The sequence below is a fragment of the Anabrus simplex genome, chromosome 1 (assembly GCF_040414725.1).
Source record: "Anabrus simplex isolate iqAnaSimp1 chromosome 1, ASM4041472v1, whole genome shotgun sequence".
NCBI lineage: Eukaryota > Metazoa > Arthropoda > Insecta > Orthoptera > Tettigoniidae > Anabrus > Anabrus simplex.
Window position 1 is genome coordinate 561381827 of NC_090265.1, and position 14290 is coordinate 561396116.

Here is a 14290-nt window from a genome sequence, read left to right on the forward strand (position 1 = left end):
AGCCCAGATTGTCTGCGAGGTATGTTATCCTTTCACATCTCTATATAAAAATGAATGTTTCTTTGTGTGTCCTTCATATACTCAAACTACTAGACCGATTTCGCAGACAATTTTACAATTTGTTCTTATTATCCTTAGAGGGTTTAAGAAATGGTTTGAACACAATCCGATCGGTAGTTCGGCATAGGTGTATGATAATTTAGTGTAGTTATTTATAGCCAGGTGCATCCCTTGTACGGCAGACCCTCCGATGAGGGTGTGCGGCATCTGCCATGTGTAGGTAACTACGTGTTATTGTGGTGGAGCATAGCGTTATGTGTGGCGTGAGAGTTGCAGTGATGTTGGAGACAGCACAAACACCCCAAACCAAGGGAATTAACCATTTAAGGTTAAAATCTCCGATCCGGCCGGGAATCGAACCCGGAACACACTGGATCAAAGGCCAGCACGCTAACAATTTAGCCATGGAGTGACAAGGGGTGAAAAAGATAAGGGAAGGCAAGCAAACCGCAAGACATATCCGATCAGTGGGTTGCCTGACCAACAGTATGTGTACATAGAAGAAACAAAATATTTCTTCTATGTACAGAGTGTATCCGTGATGTTACAAACTTTCAGGGATGATGGAGAACGGCAAAAGGATCAATTTGAGATAAGGAACCATAGTCTGGAAACGATCGAGTCAAATGTTATTAATAATCCAATTGTTTACGGTCAATCCGTTCTTAACAGACGCCGGGGTGTCGGAATTTCGTCCCGCAGTAATTCTTTAACGTGCTGGAAGCCAACGATATGGTGTTGTCATTTATAAACACCCTTAAACGCTACCGACTTCAGTCGGGTTTGAACCCGTTAACTTGGGATTAGTTAGTAGACCAACGCCGTATCCACTACACCACTGCGGCCAGCAGTCAAAAGTTGAAGCAAAAGTCGGTCTGATACCTCCGACTGTACTGTACACTACATGTGCTAAGAGAAAACTAGGGGAGACAATCCCGATGAGCAGAAGAGGCCAGGATAATAACCCAACGACTCCAATGCAGATGGCGAAATGTGTACTGACGTGGTCTGTGCGCGATATCTGTGCTGTAGGCCTCAGTCTGTGTTTATACGGGCTGAAGTGGTACATTGATCAGCCCTATCCAAATGGAGTTGTACCCGGTTACGGAACCTGCAGAGGTGGTGTTCGTGTATGGGCAAGCAAACGGAAGCAGCAGAGAAGCGGAATGGTTGTTCTGGACCAAATATCCTCGTAGGAGACATCCGACTCACGCCATGTTTCCACGACTGTTCCCGATTAAGTGAAACAGAGCAATTGGTACCACAGTACAGTGACAGAGTAGGACGACGAATTACACGGACTTCCGACTTAGAAGATACAGTGCTTGCTCGCGCGGATGGGGCGCCTACAATCAGCACGCGAGCAGTTGCATGTGAAATGAATATTTCGCACATGATTGTGTGGCGAGTACTACGTGAAATGCAGCTACATCCCTATTATCTCCAGAAAGTGCAGGCTTTCAGTCCTCCTGACTTTGCACCTCGAGTCGTGTTCTGCCAATGGGTCTTGCAACGCCTAGCAGTCAATCTTCACTTTCCTGCGCATGTGCTTTTCATAGATGAAGCCTGTTTCACGGGAGACGGAATATTAAATAGTCCCAATAGTCATGTTTGGGCCGATGAGAATCCCCACGCTACAGTTGTAAAGAGCCATCAGCACAAACTGTCGGTCAACATGTGGGCAGGCATAGTCAATGATTACGTAATAGGTCTGTTTCTTCTTCCTCCTCGACTAAATGCAGCACTGTATACAGCGGTGCTCAGAGATGTAGTACTCACGTTTCTGGAACACATCCCACTTGCCCTTCATCAACGGATGTGATTCCTACATGATCGAGCCCCACTTCACTTCGGACTGAGGGTTCGTGAACAACTGGATCAGTCATTCCCTGCAAAGTGGATAGGAAGGAGGAGGTCCTGTTTCTTGGCCTCCTCATTCACCTGGTTTCACCCCACTTGATTTCTTCTTGTGGGGACATGTAAAAACCTTGTGCATGTGACACCTGTCAAGACTGAAGAGGATCTCTTGGCAAGAATTCTCGCTGGGACGCTATTCAAACGACACCGGGAGTAATCAAACGGGTACGACAGAACTTTGAGACCATGCCATGCCTGCATTGACGCAAAGGGACGCCATTTCGAACATTTTGTTGTAAATGGAGCGGCTTGTGGAACGTGTGCAGGTAATTTGACATAAATTAGTAGAATTTTGCTTAATTTTCGACTCGATCGTTTCCGGACTACGGTTCCTTATCTCAAATTGATCCATTTGCCGTCCTCCATCATCCCTGAAAGTTTGGAACATCACAGATACAGCCTGTATAATGGAATAAGGGGTGAAAAAAGAAAAGGCGCTGATGACCTAGATGTTAGGCCACTTTAAACAAGTATCAAAAAGTAAAATGTTGAAAATGACAGATTACGGGTAAATGTGTGTATGTTCCAGTATAGCTTTCAACCAAACATACGACTTACTGTTTTGGAAAGAAAACTGAGGTAAGACATCCCTACGGGCGGGGGATAGAAAGGGGTGTGAAATATTAAAATAATAGAAATAACAATAGAAAAAGATGTATGTTAATATAATTTTCTTTTGCTTTTATTTAAAGGGTTTGGAAATGTCTAACACGGTTGAATGAATAAACGCGAGCGAAGTCACCTGCTAGTAAATAAGTGATACCTGCCCAGTTCCATGGCTAAATGGTTAGCGTGCTAGCCTTTGGTCACAGCGGTCCCGGGTTCGATTCCAGGCAGGGTCGGGAACTTTAAACATAATTGGTTAATTCCGCTGGCTCGGGGGCTGGGTGTATGTGTCGTCTTCATCACCATTTCATCCTCATCACGACGCGCAGGTCACCTACGGGTGTTAAATAAAAAACTTGCATTTGGCGAGCCAAAGTCCTCGGTTCATATCCCGGCACTAAAAGCCATACGCCATTTTGGTGATAACTATATGCATTTTCGCGTCGCGCTGCGGGTATGATTTTCACGATTCTAAGTGGTATTGCGACTGTCATCAATTAACCTAGCGAACCCGAACACTGTGGGTTCAACACTAATCTCGCTCATATTGGACATTTTTTTTTCATCTCAACTGAGTCCCATTACGATGGAGTGTCACCATTCATCCCAGCGACACCGGAAAGTATGGATTGGACACTAATATTGGTCGTTTTCGACCATTGTTACGTATCAATCCCTCCCAAACCGCAACCGAAGGGGTGCTACGGGTGTCTTAACTCCGCAGTATTTTTTTCTAAATAGGTGGGGATATGTGCACCAAGTTTGGTTGAGAGCTATTCTATCATCGGCTGCTAATTTCAGATGACCACCAACCATAAGACATAGCCTGCATGGTTGATAGGTAACATTGTCTCACCATCTATCCAGGTTACACTTCCGTCACACATTTTGTGATGGTAATTTGGATACGCAAATTTTCACATGACCCTCCCCACCAACCATAAGACATATTTATGTTAACATGCTTTTCAGTGTTTATACAACATCCTTTATTCGATGAAAACGGGTAAACTGTTAGTCTTACACACAGCTCCTACTAAAATGTTCCCCTCTCAGGCCAGAGAGAAATGATGCGGTGAAGCTCATGTTTCATTCGTAGCGCGAATCGAACAGGGCAGTCCCCAGCCGGCAAATGAAGCACATTTGAATACATTACATTTTCGCGAGAAGTACTTATCCGATTTTCAAAATATGACGTTTGATTATGTTTAAAGGGGCCTAACAGCCAGGTCATCGGTCCCTAATGATACCAGGTGCAACGAAATGAAACGATAATTAAAACTTTAAAATACATCCGCTAACTAGAAACTAAAACGAATTATGATGAGAAAATGGCCATGAATCCAAAAAACCAATCAGTAAATCCGATTCACAATGCCTTATTTTCTGGGATGATTCTTGTTGTCCAAAGGAGTCCAAAAAGCAGGTCACTGGCCCATCATAATAGTACTAACTACTGGTAAAACAGAACCATGATGTTTCTCCAATAGTAGTACTAATGATGGATAACGAAGAATCATGGCGTTCCTCACATAATGGTACTAATCACGGGCGCCAACTAGATCCGTGGTGTTCCTCATATAGTGGCACTAATCACAGGCCACGTATACCCATGGTGTTGCTCGCTTAGTGGGACTAATCGTAGGTAACACAGGCCAATGGTGTTCCCTACGTAATGGTACTACTCCCATAGTAATCCACCCCCGATGATACTTATCACAGAGCCAGCTGGAGGCAGTAGCGGTACGAGTTCCTCAGGTACCAGTGATTATTGCTCTAAGATGGAGCGCCACCAGGCACATGTAGTAGTAGTAGTATTAATCGCAAGTCGACCCGTGGTGTTCATCGCGTTATGGCGCTAATCACAGATTGTCTCATGTTCCAAATGTATCATCCCTTTTAGTGGCCTCCTACGACAGGCGGGCGATCCCGTGGGTGTATTCTTCGTCTGCGTCCCCCACCCACAGGGAATGATTTTCAAAATAATCACGGTGATGAATTTGTAATGTTGTATGTATAGAAAATTGTACAGCTATATTTATAAGAATAAAGTTAGTACCATTATCTCAGAAAATGTATGCATGTTGGGTATTCAGCCCGAAGGCTGGTTTGATCCTCTGCAGCTCCACCAACAGCTGTCATAAATAGCCTAGGCGTCACTGAAGAGGTGTACTAAGGAAATGAGGAGTGAGGTAGTTTCCCGTTACTTCCCTCACCGAGCCAGCAGTTGCTATTACATATCAGTCTGCCAAGCCCACTGAAATGTATGCACCAACCGACCCTATGAGCGATATTTTCACACCATTCATAACAGGGACTGCCTGCATAAGGAATGGTATTACTAGCATCGCTCATACCTCAGTCACTTTCATATTGTCAAAGCCAAGGATGAGACTGAGACAGGTCAATGAAAGTAACAAATTTGATATAGCCCATACCAGAAGACATAGTGCACTGTAAACACTAGGTCCCGCCAGCAAAGGCATTCTCAGAACATAATGACATCATAAAAAGTACTGTATGATTATGAGCCCCACTGAAAGTGAAAACTGAATGTTAGTATCTTTAACTATTCATGAGTTATTTGAGATGGACAACTTAGCTGAATAACCCAGCATAATGCGCGATTAAAGTAAGAGGTGCAAACAAATCTCAGGGGTGCACTGGAGTTGAATGGAGCACATCACCTGAGGACATTTTCTTAGAGGATGGACGTAGGCCTACACATTGAGATGTGAAAACAGATCGGCAGAAAGGGTTTAATAATAATAATGCTATTTGCTTTACGTCCCACTAACTACTCTTTTACGGTTTTCGGAGACGCCGAGGTGCCGGAATTTTGTCCCGCAGGAGTTCTTTTACGTGCCAGTAAATCTACCGACACGACGCTGACGTATTTGAGCACCTTCAAATACCACCGGACTGAGCCTGGATCGAACCTGCCAAGTTGGGGTCAGAAGGCCAGCGCCTCAACCGTCCGAGCCACTCGGCCCGGTGCAGAAAGGGTTTAGAACAATACAAGGCTATATGTATTTAATTAATAGTAGCAGTGACGCATGTATAATTTCATCGGGGGGAGGGGGTCAATTTCAAGACTGCATATTCAAACTTAGTTATTTTATGTTTCCTACCATCACCACCACGACTACTACTAATACGTTACTGCACCACTTCACTTGAAACACACCAATTAATATATTAAAGATAACTTGTCTGGTGCAATGAAAATATAGTTATAATCATAAAATAACCAAGATATTACATTAAAACAGAGCTGACTGTATTATTATTATTATTATTATTATTATTATTATTATTATTATTATTATTCTTTGTCAGTCGTATCAGCACGCAATTTTAAGTTCAGAATCCGTTTTCAGACTAAGATCCATCATCAGTGATTTTTTAAACATATTTCGTCTTGGCTGATTTTTATCTGGACGACAAACCTATGTGGATTAACATGTTTTAAACAATTTTTATTCGTTGATGATGGACCTTAAGAGCCTGGAACTGGTTATGAACTTAAATGTGTGTGATGATACGACTGTCAAATTTTAATAATGGACTATATTTTCAGCAAAGACTCGTGTGTGGAGTGCTGAATTTTTTTATTATTATCACCATCATTATTACTATAATTGTCTGAATCCTTGGCTGAAGGAACTGAAACGACTCATTTAGGAATTGCGTGTAGAGTTGCACAGCGAAAGAGCGAGAGGAAGAGAGTGGCAATTGAAAATGGGAGCAGGGTTTACAGTCACTCAGAACAAGAATGAGCGCATAACACTGTAGAAGTTCCTCGTAAGCGCACTTACTCAACCTATAGACATAATGTTTGCTGTGGTTATCCACAGGATTTAAATCTACGTGGAAAGTGAATTATATTTTCATTAAGTCTGAAAAATATAAAATGCGAGGAACATACCATACCATGCGCCCATTTCTTTATTTTTTCAGCGACTGTACAATATTCGGTGCTGTTTATCGTTGGTGTTCTGTTGTCCGTCTCTATATAATTGGGTATATTGTGAATGAATACAGTTGTCAGACTCGTTGGCTGAATGGTCAGCGTATTGGCCTTCGGTTCAGAGGGTCCCGGCCGGGTCGAGGATTTTAATCGCTTCTGATTAATTCTTCTGGCTCGGGGACAGGGAGTATGTGTCCGTCCCAACACACTCCTCAACATATTCAGACAACATACCACACTACCAACCACCACAGAAACACGCAATAGTGATTACATCCCTCTATAAAGGGTTGACGTCAGGAAGGGCACTCGGTCGTAAAACAGGGCCAAATCCACATGCACGACGCAGTTCTGACCCGCGACCGTACAGGTGTGGGAAAAAGCGGTAGCAAAAGAATAATTGTGAATGAATACAGTTTTCTCCCAGTCACGGATGACCAACTGAGGAGAGCGTATTCTTTTATTGTAATCTAAATCGTTACATGGAGTTAGATTTGAACGTACTACAAAAAAATCCGAAGATATTCCAATTTCTGAAATGTTATTATTATTATTATTATTATTATTATTATTATTATTATTATTTCTTTATGTCCCAAAAACTACTTTTACAGTTTTCGGAGACGCGGAAGTCTCGGAATTTAGTCCCTCAGGAGTTCTTTGACGTGGCAGTAAATCTACTGACACGAGGCTGACGAATCTGAGCACCTTCAAATACCATCGGACTGAGCCAGAATCGAACCTGCGAAGTTGGGGTCAGAAGGCCAGCGCCTCAAACGTCTGAGCCAGTCAGCCCGGCAAATGTTACAATAATGTTAGTATACACTAGTATGTGTAACATACACCCAATACATATTATAATACAAATTTGTACCATACATGAATGGACGAAGACAACGTATACGTAAATAATAAGCGCTTGTCATATACCGTATATCACCACTTACAAGTAAACCAGTCAATTTACTTCACAATCGGGGATGAGAATCATTGCAACAGTATTGCTATTTTTCAAACATATCAAACTTACTTTTACCACATATGAGCGAACAGACGCCCCCTTCCGCCAAGTCACGGATAACCACCGACCGGGGGAGAAAACATCAGCCCGCCGCAACCATTTCACTCACATGCAACCAGTATTATTAATTTTGGGAAAAATCTAACAATTTTACTACATATGGCCGAAGAAAACAACGAACAGACATCCCCCTTCCCCCATTGACGGATGCCCAGCAACATGGGGGAGAGACCATCCGACCACCGCTATCACATGTCACTGGTTTTGTTCGTTTTCGAAATGTAACACACTTATTCCAACTAGCGAACTGTCATAGTACTTAATTAAACTATAATGTACTGCTACAGTACATATTCTTTGAAAGTTAGACAACCTTATCATTATGAGCTATTTCCTGGATATTAACTGAATTGGGTATATCATATACGTAAATAATAAACATTCTGATGAGGCAGTTTTAAGTCATGGGTGCTTGTCGTATACCATATTTTGCCGCTTGCAAGTAAATCAGTCAATTACTTCACAAACAACTACTTTCCTAATTAATGCAGATTACAGGTGATCTCCCATGACAAGATGAAATACAACTTACATTTGACCGCATGTAGCTGGCTGACAACAGTTAGCGCCACAAGGAAAATAGTAATCCACAACATGGCCTTCGCTGACCATTCATACAGCACCTGCTCTCCACCAAATTCTTCGAACGACTGAGTAACGAACCGGTCTGCATCTCAGACGGCCTTGACGTGAACAGATGGCGCACCGATCGCCTGAGCCCTTGGGGCACAACTCTCACCTAAATATTGTTCTTATTCAAAAGTGAAAGAACGATTAAATGGATGTTTTGTTATTTTACTACTGTATTTGCAATATCAAAAGTTTATGATTGGTAACTAGCCCATTATATTCAGTCTTAGAAAATAGTATTACCACGCACCGTCCTTGACATGGTTTTTCACGTTTCACGCAAATGAATTGATATACCGCGGCCATCAACTCTGTGTACTTAACTCGCGAGCAGTCTGTCTGATAACCCGCTCAGAAGTGGTATTGTGTCCTGAAAAGAGTAGTACATTATAAAGAAAAATACCGGTATTTTCCAGCAGATGGTAATAATAATAATAATAATAATAATAATAATAATAATAATACCGGGGGACCTGAACGGTGTAGTGATTTAACTACTTGCTTTAAACCTGGACGACCGAGCATTCACGGTCGATCTCAGGTTGGCGTTTTCACCTGAAAAATCCTCTGCCAAAACCCGGAATGAGCTAAGAGTCTTCAGCAACCCCACAAATACCTAGGATAACCCGAATACTACTACTACTATTAATGTCGGACTCCTTGGATGAATGGTCAGCGTTGAGGCCTTCGGTTCAGAGGATCCCGGGTTCGGTTCCCGGCCGGGTCGGAGATTGTAATGACGTCTTCTGGCTCGGGGACTGGGTGTTTGTCCCAACACGTTCCTGTTCATATTTCGACAACACACAGCACACGCAATAGTGATTGCATTCCTCCATATAGGATTGGCATCAGGAAGAGTACCCAGCCGTAAAACAGGGCCAAGTCCCCATCTGCGACACTGTTCGCACCCGCGACCTCTCAGATGTGGGAAAAGCGGTAGTAGAAGAAGATGAATCCTCAGAAATACCTGGGATAACTTGAATACCACTACTAATACTACTATTTATTATTAATTTAATATATCCTCCGTGGCTCAGGCGGCCTCTCACCGCTGGATACCGTGCTTTAAATCCCGGTCACTCCAAACAAAGCGGAGGCAGGGCAGGTTTGTCTCCGTGTACTCCGGTTTTCCCTGTAATCCTTCATTCCCGCAACACTCTCCAATATCATTTCATTTTATCTGTCAGTCATTAATCATTGCCCCAGAGGAGTGCGACAGGCTTCGGCAGCCGGCACATTTCCTATTCTCGCCGCTAGATAGGGGCTTCATTCATACCTTTCCTGATCCGGTCGAAACACTGGAAACAGGCTGTGAATTTTCATTTTCATTATTAATTTAATGGCGGGTAGCCTCCGAAGAGGCCTGGTGCAGATCATTCGAATTGACGCCGTATAGGCCTGATCGTCTATAAGGATGGAGCCCTACCTGTGATGATGAAGACGGCACAATTGCCCAGTCCCCGAGTCATCGGAATTAACCAATGAAGGTTAAAATCCCCGACCCGGCCGGGATCCCCTGGACCAAAGCCCAGCACGCTAATCATTTATCCATGGAGCCGTACATAATAATAATAATAATAATCATCGTACGCAACATACACGCAATGATATAACGCCAATTATGATCTCTCGTGTTACACTACCATATGGCAAATAAAAACGGAAATCTATTGTGCGATCTATTGATGAGTATTACTTTTGTTGTGTTAATGTTTATTATATCACTAGAAATCTTTACGTGCCTATACACAGGGCTATTCAGATAAGTTGTCCACCTTAAATATCTTCTGATCCGTTAACGATATAAACAGTTTGTTTCCAAATTCTAAAGTTGTATTAAGGAGCTCATAAAAATACTGTCCAATTCGTCTCCATCACATACTATACGTAATTACCGAGAAACCTGTGGCAACTTTCTTTATTTAACCAAACCCAAACCCCATGGCACTACAGCCCTTGAAGGGCCTTGGCCTACCAAGCGACCGCTGCTCAGCCCGAAGGCCTGCATATTGCGAGGTGTCGTGTGGTCAGCACGACGAATCCTCTCGGCCGTTGTTTCTTTAATGGAACCATACAAATTTCACCCAATAGAGCAATTAAGAATGGAGTGACAAGTTCAGTGATGTGCTTATTTTGAAAATTCAACGAGTACTTTTCGAGATATTAAAGGGTTGCTTATGTGTAAGGCATTGAGGTTTGCACGCACCAACACGGGATGCGGGAGCGGGAACAATCCCGTCGCGAACTATTATGAGTACAGCGGGATATGGATCCTTTCACACCGGTGTGTCACTCTCCCGCCTACACGGCGGGATTGCTGCGAACTGAAAATGGTTCGCAGCATGCCGCGTTTTCCCGCGCCCCGCATTCATTGTGACAGTAGCAATGGCGACTGAACTGTTGACAGAGTGCGTTAAGAAACACCCAAAGCTTTACGACATGAGTAATGTACGGAAGAAAGATATGTTGTGGGATGAAATAAGAAAAGAAAGAAACTTCGCTCCCGCTCCCGCTTCCCGCGTCCCGCGTTGGTGTGTGCAGACCTTTAGACAGAAAACGAAGCGCCATTCACTGTAATGTCAGATGCACGATTCTCCTGCGCCACACGTCTTGTTGGTAAACACAAACACAATACCTCGCCCATATCTCGAGCGGTCCTGGGGAAACTACATTATAATGTAGAGCATTGTGGCTAAATGTGACTAGAAGAAGACATAGAATGATAGTACACATCTTAAGAAACCCAGGACTTGTTCAGTTGGTTTTTGAGGGAAGTGTAGCGGGTAAGAACGGTAGAAGTAAACCAAATTATGAATATGACAAGCACATTCGAGCAGATGTTGGATGCAGCAGTTATGTAGGAATGAAAAGGTTAGAACAGGATAGGGTGTCATGGAGAGCTGAATTAAATTGATGACTCAAACATTCTCCGATTCATTGTCAATGAAACAAAAGCTTTTTAACTGCGAAATACCATCATTAGTCATTTTACTACCCAAGTAACAATATTCCTCTACTTCCTTTAAGATTTACTTTCCTAATCTAATGTTACTTGCATCACATCACTTCGTACGACTGCAATCCATTACTTTTGTTTTGGACTTATTTATGTTCATCTTGTACTCCTTACCCAAGACTCCACCAATACCATTCAGCAATTTATCCAGTTCTTCTGCAATCTCAGATAAAATAACATTATCATCGGCAAATCTCAGGGTTTTGATTTCCTCTCCTTGGATTGTGATTCCCTTTCTGATGATGACGCTTGTTGTTTAAAGGGGCCTAACATCTAAAGTCATCGGCCCCAATTCCCTTTCTAGACGAGTTAACACAGTGGAATTTAATACTTTATGTGCTGTCTTGTCCTTCTCATGAGTATCCAAGTACATGAAATGAAATCAATAACTTCAAAATCCCATGAACGATATGGTCATCAGAAAGATTTGATTCAAAAATTAACGGAGAATGTTACTGTTGGACTCTTTAGTCCTTAAAGATCCGTCGCCAGAAGACCTATCTGTGTCGGTGCGACGTAAAGCAACTAGCAAAAAAAAAAAAAAAAAAAAGGCCTTAAAGCCAACATGTAGATCGACGTGCCTTAGCAACAGCAGGCAGTGGTCGAGTAGAGAATAAATTACCGCGGGTATTTTAGCATACATCGGTGTTTTGATAAAACGGTTCGAGTAATTTAATTTTTGTGAACATGGTTTCATGCTCTCTCTCTTTTCAACAACTTCCATCGCGTAGGGAAATGTATAGTCGCTCAGTAAGTGGTTGAGTGCATGGTATTATTTAAGTCTCTTCTAGGCAAAAAGTACTTCGCTTGATTGACATGTTCGTGAAAAATAACACATAGTCGAATAAACCGAGCGAGATGGTTTAACACAAGCTTAGATGTGCTCCACTTTTTTGTAGCGATTGTAAATTTCTCTGCGCGATAGAAGTGGTTGGAAAGAGGGAGAATGAACTAAAAATGAATATACCTGAACCATTTTTCTAAACAGCGGAGTATGCTAGCACACAAGTGACCAGCGGCAATTTAGTCTCTCCCTGTGGGTGGGGGCTCTAGAATAACACCCACGGTATCCCCTGCCTGTCGTAAGAGGCGCCTAAAATGGGTTCCAGGGGCTCTCAACTTGGGAGCGTGGGTTGGCGACCACGACGCCCTCAGCTGAGTTTCCACTTACTTGTGCCAGGCTCCTCACTTTCGTCTGTTCTATCCGACCTCCCTCGATCAACTCTTCTTCTTTTCCGACCTCGACGGTATTGGGTTTGCGAATGCTAGGGAGTCTTTCATTTTCACGCCCTTCGTTGCCCTTGTCTTCCTTTGGCCGATATCTTCATTTTTCGAAGTGTCGGACCCCTTCATTGTTTTCTCTCTGATTAGTGTTATATAGAGGATGGTTGCCTAGTTGTACTTCCTTTTAAAACAATAATCACCACCACCACCACGATAATTTATTCCCTACTTGGCCACTACCTGTTAAGGTACATCGTCTGAAATTTTGGCTTTAAGGAAGACCAAAGAGTCCAACAATAACCCTCTCCGTTAATTTTTGCATCCATTCTTTCTAATGACCGTGTCATTCCTTGGATTTTGAGGTGGTGGTGGATATTATTGCTTTAAGAGGAAGAGTTGACCAAGAGGGGTCTAATAGGCCCAATGAAATTGAGGAGCCTGGCACAAGTAAGCGGAAGCAATGCCAAGATTCAGATAAGGGCCCCGCGGTCACCAACCGATCCCAAGATAAGAGCCTCTGGTGCCCCTTTTAGTCGCTTCTTACGACAGGCAGGGAATACCGTGGATGTTGTTCTACCGGCCCCAGCCATAGAGGAATTTTTAAGTTATTGATTTCATTTCACATACTGTGTACAGTACTCATGAGAAGAACAACACAGCATTTGAATAATCTCGTCTCCTTCCCACTCAACGTGAAGGATACGAAAGCTTCGTAACTCCGAAATGCTGCACATTATAACTGTTGTTTCTCCAGGCCCGCTCGAGATAAGGACGAGGCATTTGTATTTATCAACAAGGCGTGAGTCACGCAAGACATCCCACTTTCTATCTAATGCCTACACATTTACCCTTAATATCTCTAAAAGTACTCGTCGGATTTTTCCAAATAAGTACATCTCAGAATTTGTCGCTCGATTCTTAGTTGGGCCGTGCGCGTAGAGGCGCGCGGTTGTGAGCTTGCATCCGGGAGATAGTAGGTTCGAATCCCACTATCGGCAGCCCTGAAGATGGTTTTCCGTGGTTTCCCATTTTCACACCAGGCAAATGCTGGGGCTGTACCTTAATTAAGGCCACGGCCGCTTCCTTCCAACTCCTAGGCCTTCCCTATCCCATCGTCGCCATAAGACCTGTCTGTGTCGGTGCGACGTAAAGCCCATAGCAAAAAAAAAAAAAAAAAAAAAAGATTCTTAGTTGTTCTAACGGGTGAAATTAGTTCGGTCCCATTTTAAAATGTTGCTACAGGTTTCTCGGTAATTACGTACGTGATGGGGACGAATTGGACAGTGTTTTATCAGTTCCTTAATACAATTTAAGAATTTGAGAACAGAATGTCTCTATCTTTAACGGATCCAAAGCTATTTGAGGTGGACAACGTTGTTGAATAATCCTGTATATAAGACAGCAGAGTTCCAATTAATCGCCCTTTCCTCATGCCAGAGGTTCTCAACTTTCTTGAACCTAAGGCTTCCTGACCAACAACAATCTTTCCGAGGCTTCTCTGTGGGATGTCCAGTAAAAACTATTGATATTTTGACATTTATTATAAGAATCTATGAAAAAGTATACTAACCAACTTTCTTTCTTTCTTTCTTTCTTTTTTCTTTCTTTCTTAATCCGTTTACCCTCCGGGGCTAGTTTTACCCTCAGACTCAGCGAGGGATCCCACCTCTAAGGACAGTGTCCTAGAGTGCAAGACTTTGGATCGGGGATACAACTGGGGAGAATGACAAGTACCTCGCCCAAGTGGCCTCACCTGCTATGCTGAACAGGGGCCTTGTCGGGAGGG

At 43.0% G+C, this 14290-nt stretch overlaps 1 protein-coding gene across 1 annotated transcript in view; it reads right to left on the minus strand.

Annotated features, from left to right (window-relative positions):
* The window catches only part of Tsf3 (Transferrin 3), a 195186-nt gene extending 186910 nt beyond the window's left edge, over positions 1-8276 (minus strand). Inside the window, exon 1 of the mRNA XM_067144871.2 lies at positions 8167-8276. Within this exon, the coding sequence (XP_067000972.2) occupies positions 8167-8230 (64 nt within the window). The 5' untranslated portion in view covers positions 8231-8276. The remainder of the gene's footprint in view (positions 1-8166) is intronic.
* Between the last annotated feature and the right edge of the window lie 6014 nt (positions 8277-14290).